A 14,398-nucleotide genomic window follows, 5' to 3' on the forward strand; every position below is an offset into this window, starting at 1 on the left:
TTAATCTTCTTATAATTTATTGCAATTCTTCAAGGGCCACAGCCAATTTGCTGAGCCCAGTTGGGAATTATTTGAGAGAGGGCTTGCAGAGACAGGCTTTTCCTCCAAAAACAATTTCTATGATTGGCAAACCATGTACAGAACCAAGGAGCAGCTCTTACCAGCCCCCACATGTCCTGCTGACTCAACAGTGACTTCAGCTGCTCCATTAAACCCAGGATTCCTTCAGGGAACTGATCCTGGGCACTACCAAGGAGGTCCATGCCCAGTGCTTGGTGTTTGTCAGGAACCCATTACTTTGCCCCAAGGGGGTTTTTTTCCCAATTTCCTACAAGGAAGAAAGGATTTGGAGCACCTTACCAATCTTTTCAGTGAGTTTTAGATGAGGTTCGAGATCTATAAAAATCCTGAACGCTACTAATTTAACCATGGTAACCATTAGTGCATGGTGAGGGAACTGATCACAGACAGTAGGGAAAGAAATGATGTGGACAGAGAGACAACTGAATATGTAGATGAGAGACTGGGCACTCCCCAGGTTGGTGAGAGGGCCAGCTGGGCATTTAGTTGGAGTCTGAATGGCAAACTGAGGGAAGGGTGCCCCACCCTCTAAATTACTGCCTATGAAACAGCTCTGCAGCAAGAGAGGGCTCCAGACAAGAAGCAGCAAATGTTAAATGTAATTATGGCTTCTAAATGCCAATGGCTTAACACAGACTGTGTTGGAAATGCTGCAGATGTTGTGAAGCATTGAGGATAAGAGGAGAAAAAACACATCAGTTGGGTTTTTTTGCATGCCTTCAGTTGCTATAAACATCATGGAATAAGACTGTTCAGAAATGTGCTGTACAGCCTGTGCAAGTGTTCTTGCTCACAGACTCTGAGACAAACTACATCTTCCAAGTATTTCTACAGATAACCAAAATCCTGCTGTCAGTGGTGGGGCGGGGTGGGGGGGGGAGGAGGAGTGTTCAGGAACTGTGTAGCATCTTCTGTATTTCCTTAACTAAATCATTAACCAGCATCACAGCTGCAAACTTTTATGCTAACTTCAACTGTCTCTAATGACTGCCTGACTCCCCTTCTTCAGCACTCCCCCTCAAAAAAGAGAAAGGGAAGGGAAGGGAAGGCAAGGAAAGGGAAGGAAAGGAAACCCTTCTTATCCTCCCAGATGTAATTTCAGTACATTTGTACAAACTTAGACTTCTGAAAATTGATGTTAATGTCTCTGCTAGCTCTAATACTCCCCGTGCCTTTGCTCAGGACACCCCTGGAACATAGTCACCTCCCACATAACTATGGCCAAGCCTCAGGGACAGGACATCTGTGTCCTGCTGCTCCTGTGCTGCCTTTTTCCTGTTTCCAGAAGTTGCAAACTTTGAATCTGGTTTATGAGTAGTGGGTGGGACTTATACCACACAGCTACATACAGCCACGCTACAGCTGAGCTGCGCTAAGCCCCTGTCGAGAACAACCCCAGCTGTGACAGCGAGAAACTTCTTTCTTCTTTGCTTTTGATGGCAAAGAACCAACTTCACTGTCCGTGGCATTTACACGAGTACAAACGGGGAGCTGCTCCAGCTCTCTCCCTTTGCCAGCACTGAAGCAACTGCTACACTGATTTGGGAAGCCTCAGATCTCTCCCAAACAGAAAAGCGCTTTTTTCCCCAACAATAGATCTGAGAAGGTGGATGAGAAGAGGCTATGGTTGGACCACCACAGCCTCATGGCTTTGAAAGCTGTGTTTGAACCTGGCATTCCCTCCTTAGCAGGGAGCCCTCCCACCAAGGCTCAGCCCTCACCAGCCTGTGAAGCAGGTGAAGACTGCTCAAAGGTGATTTTAACTCATCACAGACTGTTGGCTGAATATTTTGGATCATGAGACTCTCTGGAAATGCCTGATGGGTGAATAGGGCTTTCCAGATGTGCCTCTGGCAGGTTCCCACCCCTGTGTCTTGCTTGTCACCATTAATCTGCTTCTGTTTTTTTCTTGGAAATCATGAATTCCTGGGGCACCAGAGTCACTAATTTTTCCTTGCAAGTTTGTGCGATCCTCATGTTCCAAAAACTCTTTAAAAGGATACAAAATAATGATTTCTTCAGTATCATTAGTGTTTGCCCCCTCAATGCACAGCATCCATTGTTCAAGGCACTGCTCAGACAAACCAGGGACACACAGCTTTTCTGGGAGGAGCAACAGGGAGGGTCAGCAGGAGAATTCCCAGCTGCCACAAAAATTCTGGGATTTCAGTTTCATTTGCATCAAACGGGGCCAAGGAACACAGGTATTATATTTGGGATTATTTTACCCAAGAATTCCAAGATATTTTGTCTTACTTCCCACTCAGTTTCAGTTTTCAAAATATAGTCTTTAGAAACGTATTAACATATTGAAATCGTTGACAAAATGTTGCATTTTGGTTTGGTAACCTCTGTATTTTGTGACAGAAGAACACTCTACCAGAAAATTTTTGACTGTCTTTAGTAGTTAGTGTTCATCTTCTGATCTGGTTCCCAAATGCAAAAGGAAATGAGTTTGCCAAATTAAGATCAGGGTTTCTGTGAGGTCTTCATCAGTAGCCAACCCTGTTAAATAATAGTGTTCTAGGTTCTCATTGCTTTGCAAAAATTAGCTGTTAGCGCTTAGTACTACTATGATGGTGATTGTCCCCCTGTACTTGGCACTTGTGAGGCTGCACCTCGGATACCATGTTCAGTTTTGGGCCCCTCACTACAGGAAAGACATGGAGGTGCTGGAGAGAGAGAGCAACAAAGCTGGTGAAGGGCCTGGAGCACAAGTCTGATGAGGAGCAGCTGAGGGAGCTGGGGCTGTTCAGCCTGGAGAACAGGAGGCTGAGGGGAGACCTTATCGCTGTCTGCAACTACCTGAAAGGAGGTTGTAGCATGGAGGGTGTTGGTCTCATCTCCCAAGCAGAAAGGGATAGGACAGGAAGAAATGGCCTCAAGTTGCACCAGGAGAGGTTTAGATTAGATATTAGAAAAAATTTATCCCCTGAAAGGGTTGCCAGGAACAGGCTGCCCAGGGAAGTGGTGGAGTCACCATCCCTGGAGGTACTGAAAAGCCACGCAGATGTGCTGCTTAGGGACGTTCTTTAGCGCTGGACATGGCCGTGCTGGGTTTATTGTTGGACTTGATGATCCTAAATGATTCTATGATTCCACATAGATCTGGAATGGGCCAAGCTGCTGGAGTCAGAGAGCAGGAGCTGGTGGGGATTTCCTCCCCATCTCTCCCTGGGATGGGGCTTCCCCCAAAGAACGGGCTGTCAGCCCAGGTGAACTCAGTAGAGAGCTTTTGGGAAAAGAGGGGAGAGCAAGAGGGAGCCATGCAACCTGCAGGAAATCCTCTGAGATTTCAGCCAAACCAGATGAAACTGCTTCATGGATAGGATGCTTTCCTATGGAAAGTCACACATAAGAGAGGTGATGTCTTGCCCGATGAGCCTGGCCAAAGCAAAAGCACAAGCCACTAAATGAGGTAAAGGCTGGCATTTGGAAATGCTTCTGTCTTGAAGATTTACACTGACTGTCAGACATTTTTACCTTCCCTCTTTAAGATGTTTGACTTGGCCATGTCCATCGCAGCTGCAAAGCATGTAGCAAGTTGGACAAGAGCAAAGGTGGACTTGTAGACCCTCAGATCAAATCCCTAGACAGACTTCATGTAATCTGTGGTGGTATCTAAGCCCAGGGACTTGAGCAAGGCTGCACAGCTTCAATGACAGTGCTCTAGCTGTAGTCATTCACAGTCACTCTTCATCCGGGATTCGCACCATTTTCCCCCAAAGATGAAAGTTATATATAATTTTTTTCTTTCTAAGTGTATTGACTGCTGGTGCCTGGCTGTGCAGGGCTTTGGTAGCTCTGAGGTGTGGGAGCCCCAGCGCCCCAGCCTCACCTTCCCCTGGCTGGGGATGCTCCTGGAGAGCTCTGGGTGTGCAAGCCAGCATTCCTCAAAGTGCCAGGAGGTTTTAGTGGGGTCAGGAGCTGTTGTTCATCCTGCAGACCACTCTCTTGAGATGCTTAAGACATGCCAGTACTTTTCTAACTTGCAACAGGTAGCTGGGTTGATATGCTGGAAAAAAACTTGCCACTTCCCTGCTTATCCCAGGGCATTAAACGCAGTCTGTACAGCAATTCTGCAAGGTGATTTCAATGTGTTACCTTTTGTTATACTTAGAGTCTCACCTTGCAAATAGTGGTATTCAGTGTGACCACTCACATGGCAACATTCGTGTTTGAGTGAGGACTTTTTATCTAAGGTCTAAACTGCATAGCAGAACTGGTGCTCCAGCCCTAAGAGGGACACAGTTATCTGCAAAAAGCTTGAGATTTTTTACCAGATCTGATGAAAAATTAATTTGAAACATAGTCCTATACTGAGTGTGTGAAAGTGAGGCAATTTTATTTGACAGGAGTACTGCTCATGCATGTGCTGAGTCATTTCTGATGACTTTTACAAAAATATGTTTGTGCCATGTTTTATTCCCAGAGGCTGTTTAGAGACAGCCCAGCATGTGAAATGGAGGTCCCGCTCACTAGCAGCCTCCCTGGCTGAGCTCGATGGACTCCCCATGACAGCGCAGAATATGTGCTGAATTTCAGGAAATCTAAATTCCTGCAGGTTTCTGGGATATCCTGATTCTGAAAAGGCCAATTTTAGCAAATTGGCTCCAGCCTGTCTTAAAGACATGTTTGAAATGTGTAATTTTAGCTTTGAAAGGAAGTATTTAGCTAAAGAGTTAGGAACATACTTCAGATGAAAGGTCTTGTCTCCTCCTCTATTGAAATGAGGCCAATAAATGTTTGGGAGGAATTTTAAGGAAATTCAGTTAGATTCACATGCCACCTGCTGCAGAACAAGCTACATGAATTCTGTTTCTTCCTTTCTTAGCCCTGTTGTAGTAAATAACAGAAAATATGTACATATGAGACTCCTGGTGTCTGAATAGCTACTCCTTCTTCAGCAATATAATCTTCATCTACTATGGCTGAATACCTTGTATTATTGCAACAGTGATGTTATCCACAAAAATTCACCCCGTGCCATTCAAAGTCAGTCTGTGGCTGAAATAAGAAAATAGGGCAAGAGACACTTTAAGAACCTTTGCGTGACTTCCAAGGTTTTTCTGAAGTCAAAAAGATTGTGTTAAGAACCAGAACCATCGTGACTCATATATTCCTCATCAAAATGCTGGGTGTGTGAAAAGCTGTTCATTCGTATGGGGACTGAACTATGTCTCCTTACAAGAGAAAAATAATACACACAAGAGGAAGCACTTAAATAATTGATGTGCTTTTCTTTTATCTGCATGTAGGAATGGCAGGAAATCTATGTAGCTGGCACTAATGGATAGCATCGGTATGTCAATAATTTCTAACGAGGAAGAACTAGGAGTGCATTTGTCCTGAAGTGACTGATCTTTCTTTCTTCTTTATCTCCTTGTGTTACAATGAGAAATTAATAGCCTAAATTTTAGAATTCTGTTCACTAATAGGTCATTTTGATAGCGATGCTTTCAAGTGCCTTTTTTGGTATGAATTCAGTCCAAAATAACTGTACACTTGCTTACATTTAATGCAATCTGACAGCTAGGATCCTTTTTTTATGTCTTCTCTGCTACATTCAAAAGACAAAATAAAACTTTGTTTGCATCACATGTTTAATTTTCCATTTCACATCAGTGAAAGGGTGCAGCCATGCTGGAATTGAGCATAAAACAGAGATTTTAAAAAACCCAGTGCTTTCATCCTGAAAAACTGCATAACCATTTCCAGCATAGAAGTAGGATACTCTTGCTGAATAAAGCTTCTTGTTGAAAAATTATTGGTATATTGACCCATTCACATCCAGCTATTTAATTCAAAGATTGTATTCAGCAGTTCCCTCTGGGTTGTTTGTCCGAGGGAACAATTACACAGCTGTTCTTGCCACATTCTTGTGTAGGCTGAAAGCCGGTGAAAAATTCTGGCATTAATTTACTGTAACTACAAACTGAAGTTCTCCAGGTTGTTCGTGAGGCATAGCCTTTGCAAGGAGGTTGGCAAAGCAATACATACCCTTGACACTAATATTGTGCTTTGGCTAAACTTATTTATAGCTGTGTACATGGGTATACATGGACACATGCATACATCTGTACGGTTTGTGTTATACGCAGGGCTCTGGATTGTAGCCACATTGCAGTGCTAACGATATCTGTCACTGCAACAACTTTTTGCAGCTATATTATCTGGCTGCATTTAAAACCAAGGATTTTAAATGTACAACGCCAGCCTTACTGTGCTGACTGGATTCAGTGAAGTGGTATTTCTGCTCTAGTGGACACTAATCATTATTTTTTAAAGTTTGATGCCGATTTTTTGCAACCGTTTTTATGGAGTTTTTACTGCTCAAGTTTTAAACTCTGAACTAGTTAGTAAAAGAGCAATAACCACAAAAAGAATTATTTGATTTCAAAATACCTTGACATGAAAACCAAGCTATCAGCAACTGGTTCACTAAAATTGTTTGATAAGTCTATCTCCAGTGCTGGTTTTGTGTGTATTTATATACGCGTATCTGGACGCACACATCTATACATACACAAACCAGAAAATGATGCCAGGTCCATGCAGCGGGTGCGCCCTCAGCAGTGACCTGTGCCCACCGCAGGCAGGGCCAGCTCTGGCTGGGCGACCTGGGAGGATTATTGGGGGAGAAGAGAGAAACAAACCTTTCCTCTGCATATGCTGGCACATTTCCATTCCACATCCATATCTGAACATCACTTCATTTTTACTTTTCATTCCTGCCCATAACAAACTACTTCCTTCCCTCCAATCATGCATCTACAAATGCTTTTCTAGAGGAAACCTCCCAGGCCCTTTCAGCAGCAAAGGTAATTAAGATATCAGTAACTTCTGCACACAACATGCCATGCATGCCCAATATCAGTTTCATCATTAATATCAGATGCCAGCTAAATACTGTCATTGTCACCCTGAAATATCCCACCCTTAACTCAGACTGCTTAACAAGCAAAGTGAGGTCAGGCCCTTAAAATCAAAGCCTGAAGAAGGGAAGATTTGCTGGTGAACAGATCAGCCCTTTGAGAAGGTAAGCAAGAAATATTCGTCCTCATCTCTCCTGTTTCGACAACGATGGCGACGGCACAGGGAACTGCGCATGGTGCAGTTCATTCTGCACTTTATACATAATTGATATTTTTCCACTCTGGTTTTGAGTGCGCATTTTTGAACTTGGGATTGCTTTCGTAAGATGGAAGCAGAGAGATAAGAAAAAAAAAAAAAAGGCACTGCAGCAGCCTTCTCCTTCAGTCTCACTTTTTAGTCCAGATCCTCATGTCTGACATGCAGCCTTCACAGGCCAGTGAAACATGAGTGCTACACAGTATGTATATATATATATGTATGTGAAAAGAGAAATGCTTGCCATGACAAAACGAAAAAAGAAAAAAAAATGTTTTCAATGGTCCATCTCTTTATTAGTAAAATGCTTTGGCAGACAATTACTGTAGCATTTCAACAAGAGTTTCCTTTCATGCAGACAGTCTAGTGAGTGTTTACAATTCCTACAGAAGTTAAAAAAAAAAACAGCTGAGAAACATGCTTCTTGCTTACGTGCTCTCCGGCTCAGTGAAGTTTGACATACACAGCCGTAAGTGCTAGGAAAGGGCCCCTTTCCAGATATAGGCAAAACATGTAAAGCACTTATTCTGAAAATAAGGTATGCTTCTATTTCCTTTCGGCAAATAAACCCTTCGCATTACATTTATCTGCCGTTGCTGCGGCTGTTACTGCCCAGGAAGGTTTATCAAGGCACGAACATGAGACGTACACAGCGCGCTTGGTCCTGCAGGACCCATCCCCAGAAACTCTCCTTCCCGAACTTGAGACTACGCACGTCAATACCATCATTTCTCCGGACACAGACACTTCAGACCATCTGCCTGAATTACCGAACCCTTCCTCCTATCCAGCCCCTGTGCCTTTAGAGAAAATCCAGGCGATACCAGCCGCGCCAGCCCTGCACCACGGGCTCGTAAGGAACCACACCAGGCTTGGCGGTGATGCAGGGAGTTTCTCCTCTGCCTGCCACGGCTCCGGCTCCCTTCGAAAGCAAGCGGCTTCGCGTGTGACTTTGCAATCTGAGAATGTGAACTAGTCGGCAGGACACCGGGGTAAATATAAATCTGACGCTTACCCACAGGCAGTCCCTCGCAGTCTGACATCGTGCGAGAAGTCCTCTCACCGGGGGCTCAGAAAAACCACAGCAGGAACGTAAGTGCAGGTCCTTCTGCTTGCAAAGGCAGGGAGAAAAAAATATCTAACAATTTACAGCCACCCTTCTCTTACACTGTACATCTACCCACCCAGAGAGCTGTAGCAACAGTCCCGTCCCTGCCTTCTCATTATGGGATGTAAAGATAAGAATGTGCTTTTGTGCCAAAAGAGTGTGCTATTGGTGGATAAATTTGTTGTCATCCCTCCCCTTCACAGAGTTTCCTCTTTAATGTCACAGAGGCACATTACCCTGTCGGAAAGGCCATCGAATATTTATGAAACGGCTTTTAAGAGCTGAGCCGCAAATCTGCGCTGGAGAACAGGGCTAATTGCTGTGCGGTGGGGTGGGTGGTGGGAGCCGCACCACCGGGGCACTCCTGCATCCTGGGGGGCTGTGGGGGGAGGCGGTGGGCTGGGGGACACGCTCTGATGTCTTGCTCTGTATCTTCTCAGTCTGCGAGTTAAATAAGGGTCTGAGTAGAAATACTCAAAGCTGGCAGAGGGGCCAGGACAAGGGGCCAGAAGACAGGGTATATTTGTCTAAGGAGACAGGGGGAAAAAATGGTCTTCTGTTTATACTGTAATACAAAAGAAATAGTTTTTGTGACACTGTTACTAAAGGCTGTTTCGTGGTATATCATAATACTGTGAGTGCAAATTTCTCTGTAACTTCATGACTTTTGCTTGCTTAAAATATGCCGCTTTAATTCTGCCTTAGTGAAGGAGTTTGTGGCTGCTTCTACAACTTATTTTTTTAATCTTTGGCAATGTTTATGTGGGATTTGCCTGATATGAGATTTCCAGATCAGGTCCAGCCAGCAGAGAGTACCCCTGCACACTAGTGTGTTCATTAGGCACCTTAATGAAGTGCAAGTGAAGGCTCTGGCAGCGTTAGAGCCATGGTGGGCTTGGCAGAGAGATGTATGGGACCTGGTGGGTGCCCTCAGCACCAGGGGGAGGTTTGCTGCCACTTTTTCTCCTGGGAACAGTCAGAGACAGTCTGGGCTCTACCTGACACAGACCTTTAGTGTCTGAGCCCTTCACAAGTGTCAGGGTTTCAGACTCAGAGCTGATGTGAGGGCTGGGAGGAAGGTTGGGGCAGGGGCTCTGGGAGATGTTTCCAGAGCCTTTGGCCAGACACAGCCCACTAGGGAAATGAGCCACCAGAGCCCCAGGGAGCACCTTTCTTCGGAATGCCTTGAAGAAAAAAAGGCTTAACTTTAATGCAGTATACCAGGAGATCGGTGTGCTCAGCACCTCTGAGAAATCTGTGCTGGTTTTACTTAGACTCTTCAGTCCGAGCACCCAAAGGCTGATACTGCTGTCTGTACCTGTTGTGTCTCTGAGGAGAAGCCTTTTAATGCTCTGCTTGTAACTCAGCAGCATAGCTAGCCATGGATTCCATTCAGGATATCAGGCCAGTGACTAAGAAGATAAAATAGCTGCGAATGTAGTTATATGTTCCCCAAACCATCCCTTGGGTTGCTTGCACCACATCGTACAAATAGGGGTGGGGGTGTCCCGCAGCTGCCGGGGTTTGGTCAGCATGAAGATCTGCTGGTATCACTCTGTCAGGGACAGCCCTGGGTGGCTGCTTCTAGGGCTGCTCATGCAACACATGGGGGTATTCACTGGATGGCAGCTCCGGGGAGAAACAGCCTCAGGCTGTGCTTTTCACCAGAGAGGCTGTACAAGCAGAAGAAGTGCAGGACATCCCACAGTCTCCAGGAGTAGTTTCTAGCTATTCTGGAAGATATAGAGATGTGGAGGTGTCTGTTTTAATCTCAGTATGCATCTGGGAAGGGAAAAAGGCCTAAACCGGAATGGGGATTTCTCTTTCAGTGCAATTTCCCTGCAGAAACATATTGCTCCAACGTGTGTAAACCAAAGCTTTCTTAGCTCAACCCTGTGCAAACGCAGGCTCCCAGTTCTAAGAGCATTTACGTGCCAATTTAACTTCAAGCCCCACTGAAGTTCCTGGAACTACTCGCAACTATAAAGTTAAACACATGCATAAGTACTTGCAGGATCAAGGGCTCACCGTTCCAACTTGCATTCACAGAGAAAAACAGCTGTAGCTGATTTGGAAGTTACCTCTCACAGCTGTGTGCTGGTGCTCCTCTGCTGAAGGTGAGAGCCCTCCAGCAGAGGCACACCAGATCACAGACTGGTGTCCCAGCTCTAACTCATCTTCAAGAGCAATTTAAAAAACCTGTGCTCCAGTCACACCGTTACATCGTCCTTGACCAAGTCTGCTACAGGAATCAACATCTTCTGGCAGAGGGGCAGAGAATCCAGCAGAGATGATTGGAGTGCAGGACAAATGCATCTGAAACTATTACAGCAAAGTTGGCAAGAGCTTGTCTGCCAGAGCCATTATTAAGGTTTGGCCTTGGGAGAGCTCTTCAGTGAAACACTGAAGTATGAAGTTATCCCCAGGATCAAGGGTTAAACAAATCAGACCTAATTCTTACAGTGATACTCACAAACACCTTCCTTTGATGAGGACTAGTCCAATTAAAAAATTAGATGTGATCCTTGGATACTTGAGTTATAATATTGTTTATTTAAGAGGTTATAAGACTTTTTTTTTTTCTTTTGAGTAAACCCCGGCATTTCTTTTAACTTCCCCTGTTTCTCAGCCTGAAAAGAGCCATGCTTGCTCCTGGAGAAAGGTCAAGCCTGGAAAATTTAAGTCTGAAAGGAGAAAGTTTGGGGAATTTATGAATAAGCCTGGTGTCTGTCATGGAAAAAAAAAAAAGAAAAGCAAAAAATTGAACTAAACAACAAAAGGTGAGAAGTAAAGCACATGTTATTTTAGGAGGTATTAAACCAGCGTGGGAAATGTGCTAAATATCTGACAATATCTGACAGTGAGAACCAGCCATGAATCTGTCTGCTTCATACTAGTACTCAACAGATACTCCTCTGCATAAAATCCATGACAAATATCATGACTGGAATGGTAAATGTAATGTATGGAAGTCACTGGAGTATCTCCTAAATAAGGTTTGGCTGGACTCATTTGGAAGACAGTTGCATTGCCCTGATGCATCTTGAAATACTTAAGCACTTGCTAGAGTGGCCACACTCTTCCCTGGAGCTTTGCAGAAAGAAACAATATGTCTGGTTTGCTGTTATGCCACAAATCCTGCAGATAACCCACAGTTTGGGCTGTGCAAAGGGCTTCTGAGACACCAAGAACTTGAAGCAGAGCTAATATGCCAGGGTAAAGAGGACTTGTGTGGGAACATCTGGGTGCAGGGCACATACGACAGCACAAGTACACAGTCACCTTAGTGCCCAAATATCTGTCACCTAAACGAGTAAGACACGTAGCAGTGCTTAGTTTCTAACCTAACATCCCATTATGCTCCTGATCTGAGTGCCTAAATGCCTTGGAAAAGCTCATCTTTAAGATATTAAATCCCATGGTGGGGTCATAACAATTTTTCCTGCAGCCTGATGGGCTCAGCCATCTGACCATGCAAAGAGCCAGACCCACCTGAAAGCTCCCAGCTGGACCAGGGCTTCTGCTGTTGCTGACACGTCTCTCACTCAGCCAAAGATGGAGCCGGTCTCTTCCAAACCTCGTAGGAAAAGCAGGGAGCTGTGATCCTCATTGTGGGCTCTCAGGCCCTGCCAGACACTGTCTGCCTGCTGACATTGCTGGTGGAAGGGCTTTGCTGAGCTCATCACCACTGCAGGAGCATGGACGAATTGTTCTCCTTCCCTCTGCCTTTCTCTCTCCTGGCAGAGGGAAATCATGAAGAGAAGTGATTTCTTTAGCTAACCAACACAGATCTGATTATTAAATCTGCAATTTTCCGTGAGATTGAAGCAAGCGCCTTACCACCCGCTTTGGCAGGCATTTGTATATCTCCCATCAGCATGATTTCCACGCAGTTTAAATAGAGAATGGCTGAAATGTGCTTCTCCTTTCTAATTTATGCAAATTCCCTTGAGGTTTTTCCTGCCGTGTGAAGAGATTTCTGCCTGTTGGGTACGGGAGGATTCACAGCCTGGGCAGGGGGAGGGGAGGCATAGGGCTAAAAGAGAAACTGCAGGCTGATATAAGCAGGTTGGCATCAGGACATGGGCAACCTTCTCTCAGAGAAGTGAAAAGCCCAAAATGCAGTCCTGCAGGCAGGGACAGTCCCTGGGCATGGGGATGGATGGTTTCGGAGAACAACCCATGCTCGGATGAGCTAAACATTCCTGACAGCACAGACAGATGAGCTGAATAAATTCGGCATGTGCTTTAAGTCTTTTGCTCCTGGTACTGTTTTCCCTGAGAGTCATGGTTAGGAGTTTGTTAGCAATGACTGCGTTTACCCCCTTGAAAAGTCCTGTGGCTGGTGGAAAGAGCACGAACCTTTCTGTCCTCTAGCGTAAGGGGTAAAATTAACCATAGCTTTTGAATTGCACCCAGAAAAAGTGCAGAGGAGCAAGAGGGGACCATGCTGGCCAGCCACCACCCTCCCCACTGCTGGACCCGCATCTCTTGAGCCACTGGTGGGGACTGGATGCGATCCCGGCCATACCTATGGGACCAGTGGGACAAATCCTTGGTCTGTGGGATGCTGTACCACATGCACACACAGCAGAGAAATTACTCCAGGGCTCCTGGTCAGTGGGACCTGAACCCCTGCATGGCGATCAGTAGAAGCCTGCCCAGAAGAAAGCAACCAGGCTCAGACTAGAAGTGCCCGGAAAATTCCAATAATTGGGATTTGATTTCATTTTTTGTTTTCTGACACATTCTGTTCACATTTCAGCTTCATGGACATGGAGTGTAATGACTCAATCAAAAGAAAAGCTGATGCACTGACAGGGTCTCATGTGGGTGCATCCAGTGAAGGGAAAGTGAGTGAAAAAATGCAAGATATAGCTGACAGCTAAAACAGTCCTTCAGCAAACAACAAATATAAAAGTAACAGCAGCCCTCCGAAATAAGTAGATATATCATCATTCTGCATTAATCTGTATTTTTTAAAAATTTTATTAACAAGATTTTCACTAGTCACAGTTGAATCTAGGCTTTATATTCCAGAAAGGAAAGGTCTCCATCATCTCCTCTGATGTCATCCCAGAGAGAAGATTAGAAGATTAACTATATCAGGTGACACCAATCCAATGGCAGGGAAAATAATTTTGCACATTCAAAGAGAAAATGGAGGAGAAATTCCAGCTATCTCTGAGGAATGTGAACCTTACCAGTGATAATTGCTGGCTCACAAACATTTTATGCAAACGTGCAGATATACAGTAAATAAAATAAGAAGATCAAAGACTTGGAAGAGGATTTATCTTAAAGAAGAAATGAGCGGATAATCTGAATCTCGGTGGCATTTTAGTCTCATCTAATTTATAAGCAGTAGCATTCTCTGGTGAGGAGTTTTGAAAGGCCATTGAAGTTATGTGAGGAAATAGAAAAACTACATCTGAAAGACAAAATTGGCTTCTGAGCTGTTGCAGTTGTTGCTGGCAATGTCTCCTGATGCACCAGGTACCAAAATGAGCCCGGCCTAGTGCTCAAGTAAAATGTATTAAGTCAAGGATGGAGATAAGGTGAGCACAACAGCATGAGCCCAGCTTTCAGCATCTGCTGATAAACACAAGTGGCTCTTTGCTGGCAGGTTCTGCAGGACTCACCAGCACAGGGGGCCAAGGCCAAAGCTGCTTTCCCATCAACACACAGTAGATTTTCATGCACAGCTGCAATTAGTGTTAACGAGAGTTCCCTCTGCAAGTGTTCCAGGTGTTACTAAATAGTTTCCCAGTGAACATAAAAAGCCAAGAAAAATTACCCAATTTGATCTGGTCTTGCTGTTTCTGGTTTTACTGGCATTATTGCTGTTGATTTCAATGGGACTAGGACTAGTCTTGCACAGCTGAGCATCGCTGCATTTGCTCTGCACAGAGCCAGTGGAAAAAGGAGCGTGGAGCTCTGAATGTAAATATTATGGTATCAAGTGGTGGGTTTGCGGAGAAGGTGAGAGTCTTGCAAACCTGATTTGGCAGCTGCAAAAATAACAGTCAGGCAAACAGATGGTCTCTGCAATGAAGGAAGTCTTTAAAAGACTTACAA

At 44.7% G+C, this 14,398-nt stretch overlaps 1 protein-coding gene across 1 annotated transcript in view; it reads right to left on the reverse strand.

The window, feature by feature from the left end:
• Positions 1-8,433, reverse strand: part of EML1 (EMAP like 1) — a 128,309-nt gene extending 119,876 nt beyond the window's left edge. The window contains exon 1 of the mRNA XM_065637117.1: positions 8,228-8,433. Coding sequence (XP_065493189.1) covers positions 8,228-8,255 — 28 coding nt within the window. The 5' untranslated portion in view covers positions 8,256-8,433. The remainder of the gene's footprint in view (positions 1-8,227) is intronic.
• Between the last annotated feature and the right edge of the window lie 5,965 nt (positions 8,434-14,398).

This window comes from Caloenas nicobarica, chromosome 5, assembly GCF_036013445.1.
Source record: "Caloenas nicobarica isolate bCalNic1 chromosome 5, bCalNic1.hap1, whole genome shotgun sequence".
NCBI lineage: Eukaryota > Metazoa > Chordata > Aves > Columbiformes > Columbidae > Caloenas > Caloenas nicobarica.